Source organism: Chenopodium album, chromosome 27 (genome assembly GCF_948465745.1).
Source record: "Chenopodium album chromosome 27, dcCheAlbu1.1, whole genome shotgun sequence".
Taxonomy (NCBI): domain Eukaryota; kingdom Viridiplantae; phylum Streptophyta; class Magnoliopsida; order Caryophyllales; family Amaranthaceae; genus Chenopodium; species Chenopodium album.
The window spans coordinates 28690553-28707841 of NC_137860.1; the positions used below are offsets into that span (position 1 = coordinate 28690553).

A 17289-nucleotide genomic window follows, 5' to 3' on the forward strand; every position below is an offset into this window, starting at 1 on the left:
AGAATAAGTGTCAAGAATTAGGGTTGAATGCATTCGTCATTTTATCAATGGAGCGGGGTGGGACAGGATCAAGGCCATCCCTTATGGTGTGCAGGGTGAGCTGTTACTCACTTACTCAGGGCCCAAAATCTGATGGGCCCAAAACTCTTGAATTTGACTATTTTGTTGCAAATATACTAAACTGCATAGAATTTGGCATAGTGGCAATACAACTATACTATATGTTTCTTGGTCTAGTGTTCGAATCCTATGATGATTGATATAATTTTTTTTTTTTTTTAATTTGTTTTGATGATAAAAAGGTCATCAATACATTTAATTAACTAAAAAATTTTGTGTTCTTGGCTTTTTTCCAATACTCCTTTTTTTTTTTTGACGGGAAGCACAGGCAAATTTATTAATCAACAACTTGGCTTAAATCAGCCATAACAAGTTCAGCTACATCATGAGGATAGTCCTCCAACCAAACTCTAAAATCAAAATAAGTAGAACATAACTTGGCTAAGCTATGAGCCACTTTGTTGCCTGATCGCTTCACAAATGAGAAAGAGCATGCCTGGCATGATCGAGCTAACATAAGAATATCGTTGACAATCCTCCCAAAGGCATTAGCAGTGACTGTTGCTTTCGACAGGTGTGAGTAGAGCTTAAAACAGTCCGTCTCCAAACAAACACTCGAGAAACCCGACTCTAGTGTGACTTGCAATGCGTGCCTCATAGCCATTGCTTCCATTACATCCACCTCAAAACAACCATCCATCTTCATACACATAGCAACAACAACATCACCTATATGGTCACGCATCACCCCACCAAAACCCACAGCAGCAGAAGGGAGGATGGCAGCATCAGTGTTCACCTTGATGACTCCACTTGGAGGGGGTTTCCAAGTAGTGTCAAAGACCATAGCAGGAGGGCTAAAGTTACTGACTTCCTTCGCAAGAGCGTATTCCCCAATCAAGTTCACGGCCTTACGAATCACCTCAATTCCATCGATCTTTTTCTTCTGAAATGACCAGCCATTTCTTCGCAACCAAATACCCCAAGCTAGGCACCAAAACATACTCCAACAATTGACATCTTTGCAAGACTCATATATCGAAAGGCACCACTCCCTAAATGACTCTCCATTGTAGTTCTCAACATTTAAGCGCAGCGGGGAGGTATACCAGATTAGCTTTGCCCCTTCACATCTCGCAAGCATATGAAGGATGCTTTCTTTCTCATTCCCACACATAGGACACCAAGGCTCAATATCCATCCCTCTAAACACAAGATTATCACGAGTTGCCAAGGCATTTTTAACAACCCTCCACGCAAACATTTTAACTTTTTGAGGGACATCTAAATTCCACACCTTTTTCCACACAAAAACAGAGCTATCATGTGAAGACGAGGCCTTATCATGCATTTGCCCAACAGTAATAAGATTATATGCACTTTTAACTGTAAAAACTCCATCCTTAGAGTAATGCCACATCCATGAATCTCTACTATCAAACATAGGAATGGGAATATTGCAAATGGCACTAACCTCCACTTCGGACAAATTGGCTTTGAGAAGATCAAGATTCCATCTTCTATTGTCATCCCATAACTGTCGCACATACGTTGGGCACAAAGCATCATCATTTGGGCTTGAGGCAACGCTGAAACCATTGAGACTCGGGATCCAAGGGTCACGCCATATATGTATCGAAGCTCCATCACCAACATTCTTCCTAACTCCCTTCATCAAAACACCACGAGCTCCACAAATGGATCTCCAAGTGTAGCTCGAATTTGGGCTAATTTTCGCCTCCATGAGAGTCGAGTGAGGGAAATATTTACCCTTTAATACCTTAGCCATGAGAGAGTCTTCATTAGCAAGAATACGCCACGCTTGTTTAGCTAGAAGAGCCTTATTAAAATTTTTCATATTTCTAAATCCAAGGCCTCCTTGACTCTTCGGAACATACATTTTCTCCCAAGCCACCCAACAAATTTTATTTTCATCACGTTGTTGCCCCCAAAAAAATTGTCGACACAATTTTTCAACAATATTCAAAATGCTAGCCGGAATCAAGAAACATTGCATAGCATACGTAGGGATTGCTTGGGCAATGGACTTGATCAAAACTTCTTTTCCGGCTTGAGACAAATACTTCTCCTTCCACCCCTTGAGTTTTTTCCAAATCCGATCCTGAATATTCTGGAAAACCTGTTTTTTAGACCCCCCAATGTAAGTTGGAAGACCCAAATACTTATCATGTCCCTCGACAGCCTTAAAAGATAACTTCATCTGAAGCGTGTTTTTCCGTTCTTGATCTATGTTTCGGCTAAAAGACACCTCTGATTTATCCATATTCAGTTTCTGACCCAATGCAATCTCATAGGTAGAAAGAATACCAAGTACATTCTCAACCTCCTCTTCCGTCGCTCTCACAAAAAGGAGACTATCATCCGCAAAAAACAAGTGAGAAATTGGCTTGACATGACGACCAATTTTCACCCCATGAATAAGACTCCTGCTCTCCGCATCTCTAAGTAATGTAGACAAGACTTCTGCACACAAGATAAACAAGAAAGGGGAAATGGGATCTCCTTGTCTAAGTCCCCGAGTGGGCTTAAACATCCTCGACGGTTGACCATTGACAAGAACATCAAAAGAGGCAGAACTCACACATTTCATTACCAAGCTCACAAAACTATCTGGCAAACCCAACTTCAACATGATTTCTTGAAGAAATTTCCATTCAACTCTGTCATAAGCCTTACTCATATCAAGCTTGAGCCCGAGATAACCTTTCTTGCCCTTCTTCTTCTTCCTAAGATAATGGAAGCACTCATAGGCCACCAACACATTGTCAGTGATCAATCTTCCCGGAACAAAGCCACTCTGCGACTCATGAATAATGTAAGGAAGAACCAATTTTAACCTGTTTGCTAGCACCTTGGTGACAATCTTATACAGCACATTACACAAACTAATAGGTCTATAATCAACAGGAGACTCACATTCTTTTTTCTTCGGAATTAATACAATATGAGTCTGATTAATAGAACCTATTTCCCCATTATTGTTCAGAATATCTAACACTTTACCAACTACATCATTCCCTACAACATCCCAAAATTTCTGAAAAAAAATTGCAGACATACCATCGGGCCCGGGGGCTTTTGTAGGGTGCATTTGGAAAAGTGCCGTATATACCTCCTCTGCCGTGAATGGAGCCGCCAAACTCGAGTGCTGCCTCTCATCTACTACCCGGGTCACCTTATCAATCACAGGCTCCACCTCCACATTACTATTCATGGCAAACAAGTCTTCAAAATATTTGACAAAAATTTCTGAAATTTGTTCTTCCTCCTTGTAGGTGTTCCCAGCCGCATCTTTCACACACACAATACTATTTCTCATTTCTCTTTGCTTCGCTTTTTGATGAAAGAAAGAAGTGTTCTTGTCTCCATGCTTAAGCCAATCTTGCCTACTCCGTTGCTTCCAATACATCTCTTCCCTCCGCTCAAGCTCATCCATACGATCATCTAAAGCTCTCATTTGTGCAATGATCTCTGCCGTTTGAACTTCACCCATGAGAAACTTCATTTGAGCCTTGCAAGTATTCAACTCCTTAATAAAATCCCCGAACTTATCCCTACTCCACACACTTAATTTTGAAGAGGTGAAGGCAATTTTCGAACACAAATCACCCCATAATCCCAAGCCTCAGCAATAATACTAGCACAATTCTCATCACGAAGCCACATCTCCTCGAAACGGTACAACTTCCTCTTCTTTTTTTTCTTTTGCTTTGCAACGGCTTCTTGGATACAAAGAAGAATAGGGAGATGATCAGATTTTCTCTTTGTAAGATGTGTAACAAAAGAACCTTGAAAAGCATCTTTCCAAGCCCGGTTTGCAAGGAAACGGTCAAGTCTCTCTTGTATGTTCTCATCTCCTCCTCTATTATTTGACCATGTGAAGTCGTGGCCAATAAATCCAAGGTCCTCCAAGTGACAATAGCTAACTGCATCCCGCAAAATCTCAGATTCCTCCGCATCAAAGGGCCTCCCACCTTGCTTCTCTCCCGAATGTAACATTAAGTTCAAGTCCCCTCCACAAAGCCATGGTTCATCATTCCCCTCCTTTAAAGACATAAGAAGCTGCCCGATTTTGTGTTTATTTTCATCATCAGGATGTCCATAAACCCCAGTCAAACGCCACTCCCCTTGGATAGCCGAACGCACCCGAACATCAATGTGATTTAAAGAGAAAGATCTCACATTAACCTCAATACTATTGTTCCACAAAAGAGCCAAGCCACCTCTCCTTCTCCTTCCTTCCCCTTCACATTCTACAATAAAACAAGAATTGAATTTTATTTTATACTTGATTTTTTCCATCTCAAATGCTTTCAATTTTGTCTCCATGAGAAGCACCATTTGGGGGCTTTCAAGAAACACAATGCGCTTCAACGCATTAATTGCAGCGGTGCTCCCCAAACCCCTGCAATTCCAAGATAAAATGTAACTCATTTGTCACCAAGAGCCCTATTGGTGGGGCTCGCCACACTTCCATCAGCAATTGACACAACACGTTTCTTCTTATCCCTCTCCGTCGAAACAGATAACACATCTCCCCTATCCACCATAGCAGCATCAATACTTCTTTTTTCTCCTGCCAACACAACTCCACTACCCATGCTGTGATCACTATCCCACTGTACCCTTTTCCAGCCTTTCGACCCCTTCTCTAGCCCTTTCACCACTTCCCCTACACTATTCTTCCCTTCTTTATTTACTGCCAACCCCTCATTATTCCCAAAAATAAACATACCAGCAGTCCCCTCCTTCTCTTTTTCACTCCAAGACACTAGCTCATCACTACTGCCACCTGCGGTATTTAGCCCAACATCACTGAGCTTCTCAGCCATGTCCAACACACGAGCATCATCTTCAGCATTTGGTGGTTTCTTTTTCGGTTTTGTCACAAACAAAGCTTTAGCCTTTGCTGACTTTTCCGAAACAGACCCCTCATCATTCAAGCCAGCAGAATATTTCCACGGTGAGGCCTTCATCCAAGCCCCGAAAGAAGTAACAGGATTATCAGCTTCCCTATACTCATCACAGTCTTTCAATCCATGTCCCATTAAGCCACAACAGAAACAGAATAATGGAGGCTTCTCATATTTAACTTCAAAGAATTCTTCGATGCCCCCTCTTAATTTTATTTTAACATGTTTCGCCAAAGGCTTTCTCACATCAACAAGAACTCTAATGCGTATAGACTTATCAATGCCTACTTTAGCATCACAATCCAATTTCACAAAAACCCCCAACTTATTACCTATTTTTTCCACATTGCTCACATTTAACCTTCCTTTGAGGGGAAGATTATACACTCTAATCCACATAGGTAAATGAAAAAGTTAATGTCAGAGGGTTTTACCGAATCAGTCGTCTCGCCAAGAATCAGAGCGTGTCTATCGAAGTGCCATGGTTGGTCCTCGAGCACCTTGTTCTTGTCACGCCAGTGATAGAATTGAAATAGGAACAAATTCTTATCGATGCTAGTAATGTCCACTCCATGCTTAGGCTGCCACACTCCTTTGATTGTGTTAATGAAGGCATTGACATTCACTGTTCTATTGGTCCAAATCTTCCCAACTAGGGCAAGTTCGACCCTCGCATCCTCATCATCTTCATCATCTACATCCCAATCAATTGCTTCAACATCATCATCTTTAGGGTCCGAATTGTTTTTATTGGTAACTTCTCCTCCAAGGTTCGCACAGGTTGAAAGAGAATTGGTATCCACATCAGAAATTGTGAGCGATTTATTTGTGTCACCCATAATTGAGAGAACAAACAGAGCAGAATTATGAAAAAACTAAACAAAATCAAGAAAACTCGACCCAAAATCGAGAAGAAACCTTGAAAAATCAGGAAACCCTAGTCAAGGAGACTAGAACACAACCCTCCCAAGGAAAACCTAGAGGGACTTACCAACTTGGATGGTTTCCAATACTCCTTATCAAACAACTAATTGTAATTATTTAAGATTACCAAGATAACTACACGACATGGGTCTAATTTTGTATATTGTGTATCTTTAATATAGAATATAAATTAATTAAAGGGCCTATATTTTTCTAAATTGCACAGGGCCTCCATATTTATTGGGACGGCCCTGGACAGGATTAGGGGGCTTGGCCATGGCCACCCCAATGGTTTAGGTTTAAGATCAATTCTTAGCTACGTTATGTCAACCTATGTAACTTAGTTGGTATTTTTGTAGATGCCAACAAAGTTAGTTACTTAAAGTTTGGAGGTGATGTTTAAAACTTCATATTAAATCCGTCTAAAAAAAATATTTGATATTCTTGTTCATTTACTATAGTTCCACATTAATGAGTTGTGTGTTCAAATTCCTGTGACACTATTTTTTGTTTGTCCAATATTTTATTGATTAGCTATTTAGCTACATGAATATAAGATATTTATCCGAGAAAAAAATGTCATTTTTGTTCATGGCTCCCTTGGTGGGTGGTGTATGTTGCATATATTATTGCTCGACTTTTAGTCTTTTAGATTATATGTTAATGACATGTCTGTATCTAAAAGTACTAACTCTTGTTGATTTTCAACATGCTCTGACTTTTTCAATCTTTGAATTTTTTTTTATTTTTTTTTAAATACAATGTCAAAGTAATTAATATACTCCTGCAAGGCTAACAACGCCCAAGTATTTGTATTCCGATCATACCTAATTGATGTCATCATATCACATTAAAATGCACAATGTCCCGATTTTGTTATATATGGCAAATAAAATAATTTTGCATTTGATAATTTAATTTAATTACTTCTTCCGTTTCTCATTACTGACAACAAAGAGGTTATGCGCAGACTCTTAGGCAAAAGATCTTAAGCATAATTATTGAAAAATAAGGTCATATAGTTAAGTATTAATCCAACCCAAAAAGAGTTTAAAAAAATAAATAAAATTAAACCAAATTTAAACTAAACCATCCAGCACCGCCGCCATCCAATAATTGAACCACCGACAATCGAACTGTACCACCACGACCTAGCACCAACCACCTAGTAGCACCACCACCTAGTAGTCGACCACCCACAATGGAACCACAATTGAACCAACCAGCAACACTATACGTCTGTACCACCAAAATCAAACCCACAATCGAACAATCACACCTATGAACCCCAAAACCAAACCCACGAACCAATAAACTTGAACTCGAACCCAGAACCCACGAAATCATTAAATCTGGAAAACCCACAACAAAAGGGTGGTTAACTTACTACACAATATGCTTAGATAATCTTTTTACAACATCCATTTTTACTGTATTTAACAAAGTCAACAATCTTTTAGCCACGAAGGGAGTAAGTTTACCCAAGACTTGGTATAGAGTCTCGTTTATGCCCTTTCGATTCTCTCTACACCCAAAATAAAAGATACACAATCTCGTTTGTAATGTTTATGTGATTATGTCACGCCCTTTCCAAAAGGCCGCGGCAATGCAGAATTGACTTGACTGTTCCAAGCACAATAAGTTATTAAGCCCAAAACTAAGCCGCCCAAAACTAAGTTTTCGTTCGAACCTTCCCATTTTCTCTGCGTTGTTCCAACGAAGGTGGTTTCTTCTCTCTTCCATTTTTTCTTACTTTTGAATTTCATTCATACTAACTTTTCCAGATTTTCAATTTCTTCAATTGTTACAGATTCAATTTTCCTGTAATTGCATTAATTATTTCTAATTTTGGATAGTTTTTGCTCTTACTTTTGCAATTTTAGGTTGATCATGTCGTTTTTCCGAGGCATTTCAACTCTCTCGAAGCTCCGTTCTCGAGTTGTAAGCTTCTCGATCTTTGTTAATTTTTGGTGAATTTTATATTGTTTACTTCTAAATAGATTACACTTTGATTGATTTATCAATTTTGATGTATATATGCAATCCGAGCTAACTATAATTAAATATAGTTCGTAATTCAATATCAATTTAGGAATTCATGACAAAATCACGGCGTCAATTGGTGTAATTAATTTTTTTAGCTGGCTTTTGGGATTGCATACTATAAGCATTATTAGGCAGTTATAATTAGATATTGCTGTAATTTGCTTTTACTATGAAAATGATTGTTCTGTAATTTAAATTTACAAATATATGGTTTTGATACACATTTTTTAAAATATCTTGTAGCCTTAATAATGTAATGAATGAATTTTTACTTGCAGGGCCAACAATCAAGCCTAAGCGGTTTTGTGAGATGGATTCAGATGCAAAGTTCATCTAGCCTTGTAAATTCTATCTCCTTGTTTACTGCATTGATATATTGCTTTGTAAAATTGAGTAAAAATGCATCTGTATATAAATTAAACTTCAAAAATTTATTTTGGTTATGCATTGTATAGAGGTATTATTGTAGCCGAATTTTGCCAATGTCAAGAGTAAGTGTAAAGTGAGAAGTGACCATATTGTGGTGTAAAACTAGAGAAGAATGCAGGTGTTTGTTTTAAATTTATGTTTATATAAGGGCGATAAGATCGACATGATTGTGTAAACATCAAGTTTAAAATGTTGCATTTATTTTTTAATGTTTGTTGTGTTGTGTCTTATTGCAATGATTTTCATGTGATGAGCAGGACCTTCGTTCCGAATTACAAGAATTGATTCCTGAACAACAGGTTTGTTTGACTTCAAATTTGATAATTTTAAAATTTTGCAATGGTGTAGTTACATTCATGAAGTTCTTACTGTGGTTTTGTTCTTGATCCCATTTTCTATTCTATAGGAACGGTTGAAGAAGATAAAGAAAGAAAATGGAAGCGTCCAGCTTGGGAACATTACTGTTGACATGGTATAAGCTTATCTATAATAAATAGCTCTATACTCCTATTTTGTTATCGTACATTACTCAGACTTTGAGAAATTTCTGACTCATTAGAACTTAGGACAACAATGTGAACTTAGGACCATGCCATGTATTTGTATCCATTTGAGGCGTTAGGATACTTGTGGCTAGCTAAATTGGATTGTCGTAGTATTATTAATAATCACGTTGTCGTATAATTCATAGCTACAATACTTGTTATATCTCTTTTTTGGCCTATGGATTTTCCTATTTTTACGTTGTCTCTTTCTCATATAAGTAAATTACACCTATGCAATAGGTATTGGGAGGAATGAGAGGAATGACCGGTTTACTGTGGGAAACTTCCTTACTTGACCCAGAAGAGGTATAGTAATTTTCACTACTTTCCAAATGTTGCCCTTCAGTTGATTTTGACATTAATGTTAATTTGTCTCATTGATAATGATACTTTTATAGGGAATTCGGTTTAGGGGTTATTCTATACCTGAGTGTCAGAAATTATTACCTGCTGCAAGTCCTGGTGGAGAGCCATTGCCTGAAAGTCTTCTTTGGCTTCTTTTAACTGGAAAGGTATATAAATTGATCTCACACATACAGGCTGTAGGCTTCTCAATATCCTTAGGCTCCTTAGTCTTTGTTTCTTTAATAGTCCATTTTTTGAAATATTGTGCTTTATCTGGGTCTAAAGATTTATACCTTTCTATCTCTAAAGATCTGCATAATTGAATCTGAAGCTCTCCAAGTATACTGTATACGCTATGGTCTTCTGCTGTGCCGTATATTTTGTCTCACTCTGTTTAAAGAAAGTTGCTCTTTTGCCACTTGTCTTAACGTACTAGACTGAGATTTTAAGAATATCATTTGATCATAAGATTCCTGTTTGAATGTGAGAGAAGGCTAATTTCGAGTTATTATGCCCTTGTTTGAGCATTTTTAAATTATCATAATTGACGTATTGCACTATGAAAACAATTGGTGCCCTGAAATATGCAGATAGGGATGAAGAGATCTCGCTAAATTGTTCTTCATGGTTGATGTCAGAACTATATTGTAGACAGAATTTTATATGTTATTACCTTGGAATTCATGTTATGATTTATGAAAATTGCTTTGTCACATGTTATGTCAGCAGTGGTCATAGTGTCAGTCTACCAAGCAAAAATTTCTGGTCACATAAATATTCTAATATTACTTTATTTTTGAAATTTAATATTCTGTATCTTGCTTTTCTTTCATTAATTTAGGTCCCAAGCAAAGAGCAAGTAGATGCTTTATCAGCAGAATTGCGAGAACGTGCTTCGATCCCAGGTTCACTTTTTCACTAATGATACATTTCTGTAGTCAATCTATCCTTTTGCAGTATTGGTGTCTAATTTGTAGGTATACTATGCTATATCTCTATGCATGTACACTCTTCTTTGCTTCTTAAGCAATTTTTTTTCCCCTAAACAGCATTTGTGTTTAATTTTTTCTTCTTGATTTCCATCAACTGATATAAGAGTTGTTTTTTACATATTCAAAACTAGCGGTTGACTGGTGGCCAATCACTTGTATCTTTTTTCCTATCCTTTGCCTTTCTTATCCATAGGATGTGTTATCAATATGTCATCCATTTCTATTTAGTTGCATCGCTTCTCCTTTTTTTTTTTTTTTTTTTTTTTTTTTTTTTTTTTTTTTTTTTTTTTTTTTTTTTTGTAAATTTCATATTAGTTGCAAGACTTGCAACCAATCTGTAGTAACTTTGGACCTCGGAAATTATTACCTTTCCCTTACTTCACATTTAAACTTAGATACCCTTTCCTTATCTCTCATCTTTCTTGAAAATCGTTCCATTTCATTTGGTAGCAATTGAAAAGAAATGGAGGAACTATTAAGAAAAGTTTTCTTGTTCTTCTCATGTGCTTTATCATAGTCATCTCTGTCCCGTTGGAGATAAATCTTTCATATTAAGTGTGAGAATTTATTGAACTATTGTAATTGCAGACCATGTGTACAAAACAATTGATGCCCTTCCAATAACTGCTCACCCGATGACTCAGTTTACTACCGGTGTTATGGCCCTTCAGGTATTGATAATACCTTTATTTTGGTGTCTTCCTTTGGTTTCTCTCGTTGTTTTTTGTGGCATGTATGTTAATTATTCAAATTACTATCTGGATGTTAGTTCTGGAAGCTATTTCTTGTTTTTTTTTTTCCCTTTTTGCCTTTCTTAATGTGACTGTTGTAGTCCTCTGATCATGCTATTGCATTATTGATGAAAGCTTCTAACTAATGACCTCTGGCTCACGTCCTTCTAATTTCTTTCTTTAAGGTCCAAAGCGAATTTCAGAAGGCATATGAGAAAGGGATCCACAAATCAAAGTGAGTCACTGCGATATTTTACTGCGGTTTTATTTCACCTGTCTTGTAGATTCTTGACTTTCTTCATCTAGCCAAGTACTAAAGGTGATTTTGATTCCAGGTTTTGGGAGCCAACATATGAGGATTGCCTAACTTTGATTGCTCAAGTTCCTGTTGTTGCAGCTTATATTTACCGTAGGTCAGTATTCCTTCTATCAGTCATTAAAATTTCAAGGATGGTGATTTACCAACTTCAATTGTTGTTTTGTGTAATAAGCAGAAAGTTTATGAAATGAGCTCTCAGATATTAAAGTTTTAGCATCCAGGAATTTTATGTGGTTAAAGTCACAATCTGTTGGAGCCCAGGTCTATCATCTTATGTACACTTAAAAAGGGGCATATGTATCACGTGGGTTTCATGACTTTTGATGTAGCTAGTATTGTTTAGTGAGATGAACTGTACTTAGGTTTTACTGACAAACTTCTATATCTTTTGGAATTATATTCACTCCCTTTATATGGAAATAACCTTGAAAATTTGATGACACTCATCCTTTAGACCTTTACTCAAAACTTATAAAGCATTGCTAAAAAAGAGTTGAGATGATTTACTACTTTATAGTGATTGTGTAGTGCATGCTTTTCTATACAAAGTATATTATAATGGCCCCTCAAAAGGATGGTAAAGCTTAAAGAATATTAGATGGGTTGGCCTTGCTTTCTGCATTCTTGCTGCCAAATTGATGTCAATTGATCCATACAGGCAGCAGGATGTAGTGTGAAGGTTGCTGCTCATGTTTTTTTTTTTTTTTTTTTTTTTTTTTCTTGGATAAATATCGATTTATCTTTTATTAATCTGTTGAAGGATGTATAAGAATGGAGAGATTATACCAAAGGATGACTCCCTTGATTATGGTGCAAATTTCGCACATATGTTGGGATTTGATAGCTCTCAGATGCTTGAGCTGATGCGGCTTTATGTCACACTTCACAGGTAAACATTTGCCAGAATGTTCAGATAAGACATGTCTCATTAGAATCATAGAATTTACTTATATTAAGATAAAATATTTTTCTCCTATTTTGTAGTGATCACGAAGGTGGTAATGTTAGCGCTCACACTGGCCATTTGGTAAATATCTGAAAAATTAACTTTCTTTGTCCTCGACTCCTCAGTTTTTAGTTAGTTTGCTTCTGCATTAGTGGGCTTCTTTGGAGTTCATGATATTATAAAAAATCAATAAGAAGCATCTTTATGCATCAAATATTACACTTGACTTTAGGACTCTGACCTGCTCTTACCACAATGTAGGTGGGTAGTGCACTTTCAGATCCTTATCTATCATTTGCAGCTGCATTGAATGGGTTAGCTGGCCCACTCCACGGATTAGCCAACCAGGTATAATATTTTTCCATAACTATTTTTATTTCTTTTGATAACCACTAATCAGTTAATCCTGCAAAATAAAACATTGTTAGTTATACAATTTTTTCTGAATTTGAGTTCCTACAAGGCTACAGTTTGAAGTTGTTACATGTTTTTTCTGTTACATTTTTTACCATGCATTGGAACAAGCTAAATCTCAAAAACACTAAACAGTTGTGGATTAAGTGCTCGACCTATTCTTATCTCAGGAAGTGCTGCTGTGGATTAAGTCGGTTGTTGATGAATGTGGAGAGAACATCTCGACTGAGCAGTTGAAAGATTATGTTTGGAAGACTCTAAACAGTGGCAAGGTAAGTCGATAAATCATATGTATGATCAATAATCATGCTGTCGTTGAACAACAAATGGCCAACTAGCATTAGCTAATGCTCAGTATATATTTTGAGTGTGTGTGAGTGTTGGGGGGGGGGGGTAAAGGATAGCTACAGTGTGTGTGTAATTATAACAAATATGAATGTAAGCTGGAATCGGTGATTGTCTGATTGATGGGGGAATAATTTATGCATCAAGTATTCAAGTGTAAATTAAGACATGTTAGACATGGACGAATATGGTGCAATTATCTTAAGGTAGTTACAGATATTGATAGACTGCTCTATTCTATGGCAAGGTGTGGTTTGGTGTGACTGTAAATTATGTAATTGATCAAAATTGTGGGATGGCTATAGTAAAATCTTATACATCTTGTCGGCCAGGGCCATAGGGAACAACAGGAAAGCAATCTCTGAGCATTCTGCTTGTGGTTATGATATATCCTCCCATTTGTCAAAACATCTGTAAACATTCAGAGTAGTCTTAAACTGTCCACCTGTTTTTTCTCAATTCATTAAATCTTGATGATATGTTCTTGCTAAGTCTTGTTAGATGTTGTCCTTACTCATGTCAGGTCATCCATATGCCCCCATACTCCCATAAAGGTTCTAAAACATACATGGCTGTTATAATGTACACTTTTAAATCTATAGGTGGTACCTGGATATGGTCATGGAGTTCTGCGGAAGACAGATCCAAGATACACATGCCAGAGAGAATTCGCGTTGAAGCACATGCCTCACGACCCACTTTTCCAACTGGTATATATTTTCTGAAAGATTATGATCATTTTCTTTCTTAACTTTTGAGATAATAACCCCAATAAAATGTTTTTGCAGGTTTCAAAGTTGTACGAAGTGGTGCCTCCTATTCTAACAGAACTTGGAAAGGTATAATGCTTTGTATATGCTAGTTCTTTCAAGAATTTGCACGAATTTCTCTCTCTTTCTTAATGTATGATGTTATTGGATTATGTAGGTTAAGAATCCATGGCCGAATGTTGACGCTCATAGTGGAGTGTTGCTGAACCACTATGGTTTGACGGAAGCAAGGTATCCTCCATTTCCTCTTTTGTATTCCAATCTTTCAAACTACTTTCCTAGTCATAAAAAAACTATCTTCTTTGACAGGTACTATACAGTTCTGTTTGGAGTATCAAGGAGTCTTGGCATTTGCTCACAGGTTTGTTCATTTTTATTTTCTAAAATTGCTCATTCATTTTCACCGTAAGTGATTGTTTGTAATTCGTTATAACTTTCCACTTCATATCTCCTCATGCAGCTAATATGGGACCGAGCTCTTGGCTTACCACTCGAGAGGCCAAAGAGTGTGACTATGGAATGGCTTGAAAAGTTTTGTAAGAAGGGGGCATAATACTGATGGCATTATAGCTTGTTATTATTCTTGACGAGTTTACAATAATTCTTTTCAACGGGCAAAATATTCCTCTTTGGAAATAAAAAGATAGCGAGGAATTTAGTAGTCTCTATCTCTTGCAACAAGTGTTGCATTTTGTATCTTTTACATTTACTTATACACAGTTTGTAGGATCATTGAAAAATATGAGAAAGAGTTGAGTGCAAGCAATTTATAGAGGAGTTGAGCCTTAACATCTGATAGAGTCATTGTATGTCAGTCACCTTGTATGTAGAGAGCATTGGTTCAAAACGATGCAACAATTTTCCGTTCAGCTGGTTGTGATTTAGCTCGAGGGTTTGATATAATTTACTCCGTATTTGTTAATGTTGGGAAATACAATATAATTTGGTTGTGATTAACAATTTATTTGTTAATGTTGGGAAATACAAGTTGTGTAACCTCCCAAAAAGGGTGGATCAAGGGTCATGTTTTGTTAACATCTCTTGAGTTTTCTTGGAACAATGATTTTAGATCTTATTACAACCTGAAAATGTTTTTTTGACTCTTCAATTGTTGTTGGAATTTTATTTTATTTTTTCGTTGTTCTTATAATTTGAATTTGACATGTCAATGTCAATTGAGGTTTTTGTTTGGCTAACATGAGTAATAGATTTGGCTAATTAGGACTTTAAATATTCTCCAAAGATTTTCGTTTCTTGCAATTATATTGAGACTTTTGAGACGATGAAACTTTGATTCTTGATTGAAATTTGTGTTTCATAAACTCAAAAAATAAAATTCTTAATAAGTGACCTTTTTTTTTTTTTTTTTTTTTTTTTTTTTTTTTTACAAAAGCAAATGGAATGTGAAAGGTCGAAAAATAAAATTTGTTAAAATATATATTGACATACGAAGTAATTAACACTAATAAGTGTTGTGAAAGTATTTTAAAATAAAGTATTTTGCTAAACCTATCTATGATGCTGATCTTGGTGCATCATCCTCCTCGGGTTGAAGTCTGCTTCACTTTCTTCCTCGCTGTTATGGATGTCTACTCAAACTTTAGCTACTTAGTTATCTTTTTAGTAATCTGCCTAGTGATTTACTGCTTTCTAAGTCTTTCGTTAGTGTCTTGGTTGTATTATGCTTACTGTACTTGCTTTCTGTATTTTGGTTTCTATCTAGGTCTTCAGCAGATTTCTATATTTACCAATATTTTCACTAGTTTTGGTAACTATAGATTTCTATGCACTTTTGATGTCATGGACCTTATTTGCCTGGAAGGCTAATAATATTTTCTTCGGTTTGGGTTAAAAAAAAGAAAGTATTTTAAAATGCAAATTTGATAATATTATATTTATCAATATATATTTTAAAAATATTACAGTATTAGTCATAAATCTAACTAATGTTAATGTGATTGTTATAACAAAAAAAAAGTGTTACAAAGTGATTAGAGAAACGAAAAATGGGTTACAAGTTACAAAATTTCATTTATTAAATAACTGATATGTATGAAAACCCTCATTATCTCTTCTTCCGTTTTATCTTTGTGTCCATTATAATCTCAACTTCCGTTTTATCTTTGTGCCTATAAAAAGAGGTAATAAGAATATTTGATCATAATAACATTCATTTTCTCTCTATTACTCCACTACAATGGATACTAAAATTACCCTACACATAAACTTACTTGTTATGTTCGTGATGCTACTAACCTCGTTTGTAGTCTCTAGACCAAATGCTATCATTGAAGCTGTTAATGAGCCTAGTCCAAGTCCATGCACATGTTTTAACAATGTTTCTTTTGTAGAATGTGCAAATAAGGCAGGTGCTATTTGTGGAAATGCAATATTTTTATATGTATTTGCTGATGCAAAAATTGTTACTCAAGAATGTTGCACAACACTAATGAATATGGGAAGGCAATGCCATGACCTTTTGACGGATGCAACCGTCAAATCAAAAGAAGTTGATGAGAAATTGGTGTCCTTAATATGGAAAAAAAATAATGAAGTTTGGGATCGTTGTAAGACTGATGGTCACATTGGTTAAGAAGCTTTATTTTGTTTACAAATCCTAAAGTTTTGATGTCTTTAATGGCTTGCTAGAAATAATGATATTGGCGTTTTATAACATCATTACAAGTGATAACCGATGTATTATACTATCAATTTTATTTAATTATCGCTCTATGATAATTTAGAATGTTTGACATATTATTATAATAATTTTATATATATATAATACGAGTATAAAACTATTAATGTTTTGTATCCTTATCAATATTCAATTATAATTATTACACCTTTAGAAATAATTGAAATACTTTGCTTTATTTTCAAGACGTTAAGACATGTCTAATCTTTGACACATCAAAACATGCAATCTAAGAATGACAACTTAATAAAAATTTTCGAAATTACTTGTATAAATCAATAATCATCCATCCAAATTTGAGTTAATTGAAACACTCTCTATCCTTTTCATTATGTTCAACATTAAGATATGTCTTATCTTCTAATTTAGATCTTAAAAAATGTCAAAATTTACCAAGATTAACCCTAAAGATAATTTATTTGAAATTATTACTCCATCAATCCTAAAACTTTTCATTATCTTCCACGTTTTAAGACATGCCTCGTCTTTGAGACATTAAAACATGTCTCTAAATGCATTTGGTTGCGATTCACATTAAATTAAATCATTTCAAATTTCGAGAACAATATATCAGAGATAATTTGTTTTATTATCACTATGGTAGATTAGATTCAAATTAAAAATATAAAGAAATAATTATTTCCAGTCTTACAAGACTTCAGTTTTGATAGTTTATCATATTAATTGTAACAAATTTTTACCTTGTCACACAACGAAGGCATTGATGTATGATAATATTCTGGTATCTCATTAAAGTCAAGTGCATAGACGTGAGTCCATACTTTCTTCTA

At 35.7% G+C, this 17289-nt stretch overlaps 3 protein-coding genes across 3 annotated transcripts; 1 reads left to right on the plus strand and 2 right to left on the minus strand.

Moving 5' to 3' along the window:
- Nucleotides 1-397: 397 nt before the first annotated feature.
- Nucleotides 398-3574, minus strand: LOC145619948 (uncharacterized). The gene has a single exon (XM_081674624.1). It carries the CDS (start codon nt 3572-3574, stop codon nt 398-400), a length of 3177 nt encoding a protein of 1058 aa, XP_081530750.1.
- Nucleotides 3575-3648: 74 nt separating this feature from the next.
- On the minus strand, nt 3649-4515 carry LOC145619949 (uncharacterized). Its single transcript, XM_081674625.1, has one exon. It carries the CDS (start codon nt 4513-4515, stop codon nt 3649-3651), a length of 867 nt encoding a protein of 288 aa, XP_081530751.1.
- Nucleotides 4516-7569: 3054 nt separating this feature from the next.
- LOC145620974 (citrate synthase, mitochondrial-like) lies at nt 7570-14707 on the plus strand. The gene is made up of 20 exons (XM_081675714.1): nt 7570-7640; nt 7802-7859; nt 8243-8305; nt 8651-8692; nt 8800-8865; nt 9179-9244; nt 9337-9450; nt 10125-10188; nt 10864-10946; nt 11192-11241; nt 11342-11419; nt 12086-12214; nt 12310-12352; nt 12533-12619; nt 12856-12957; nt 13633-13740; nt 13819-13869; nt 13958-14031; nt 14110-14161; nt 14261-14707. Exons 2-20 carry the CDS (start codon nt 7809-7811, stop codon nt 14351-14353), a joined length of 1416 nt encoding a protein of 471 aa, XP_081531840.1. The 5' UTR covers nt 7570-7640; nt 7802-7808; the 3' UTR covers nt 14354-14707.
- Nucleotides 14708-17289: the final 2582 nt, after the last annotated feature.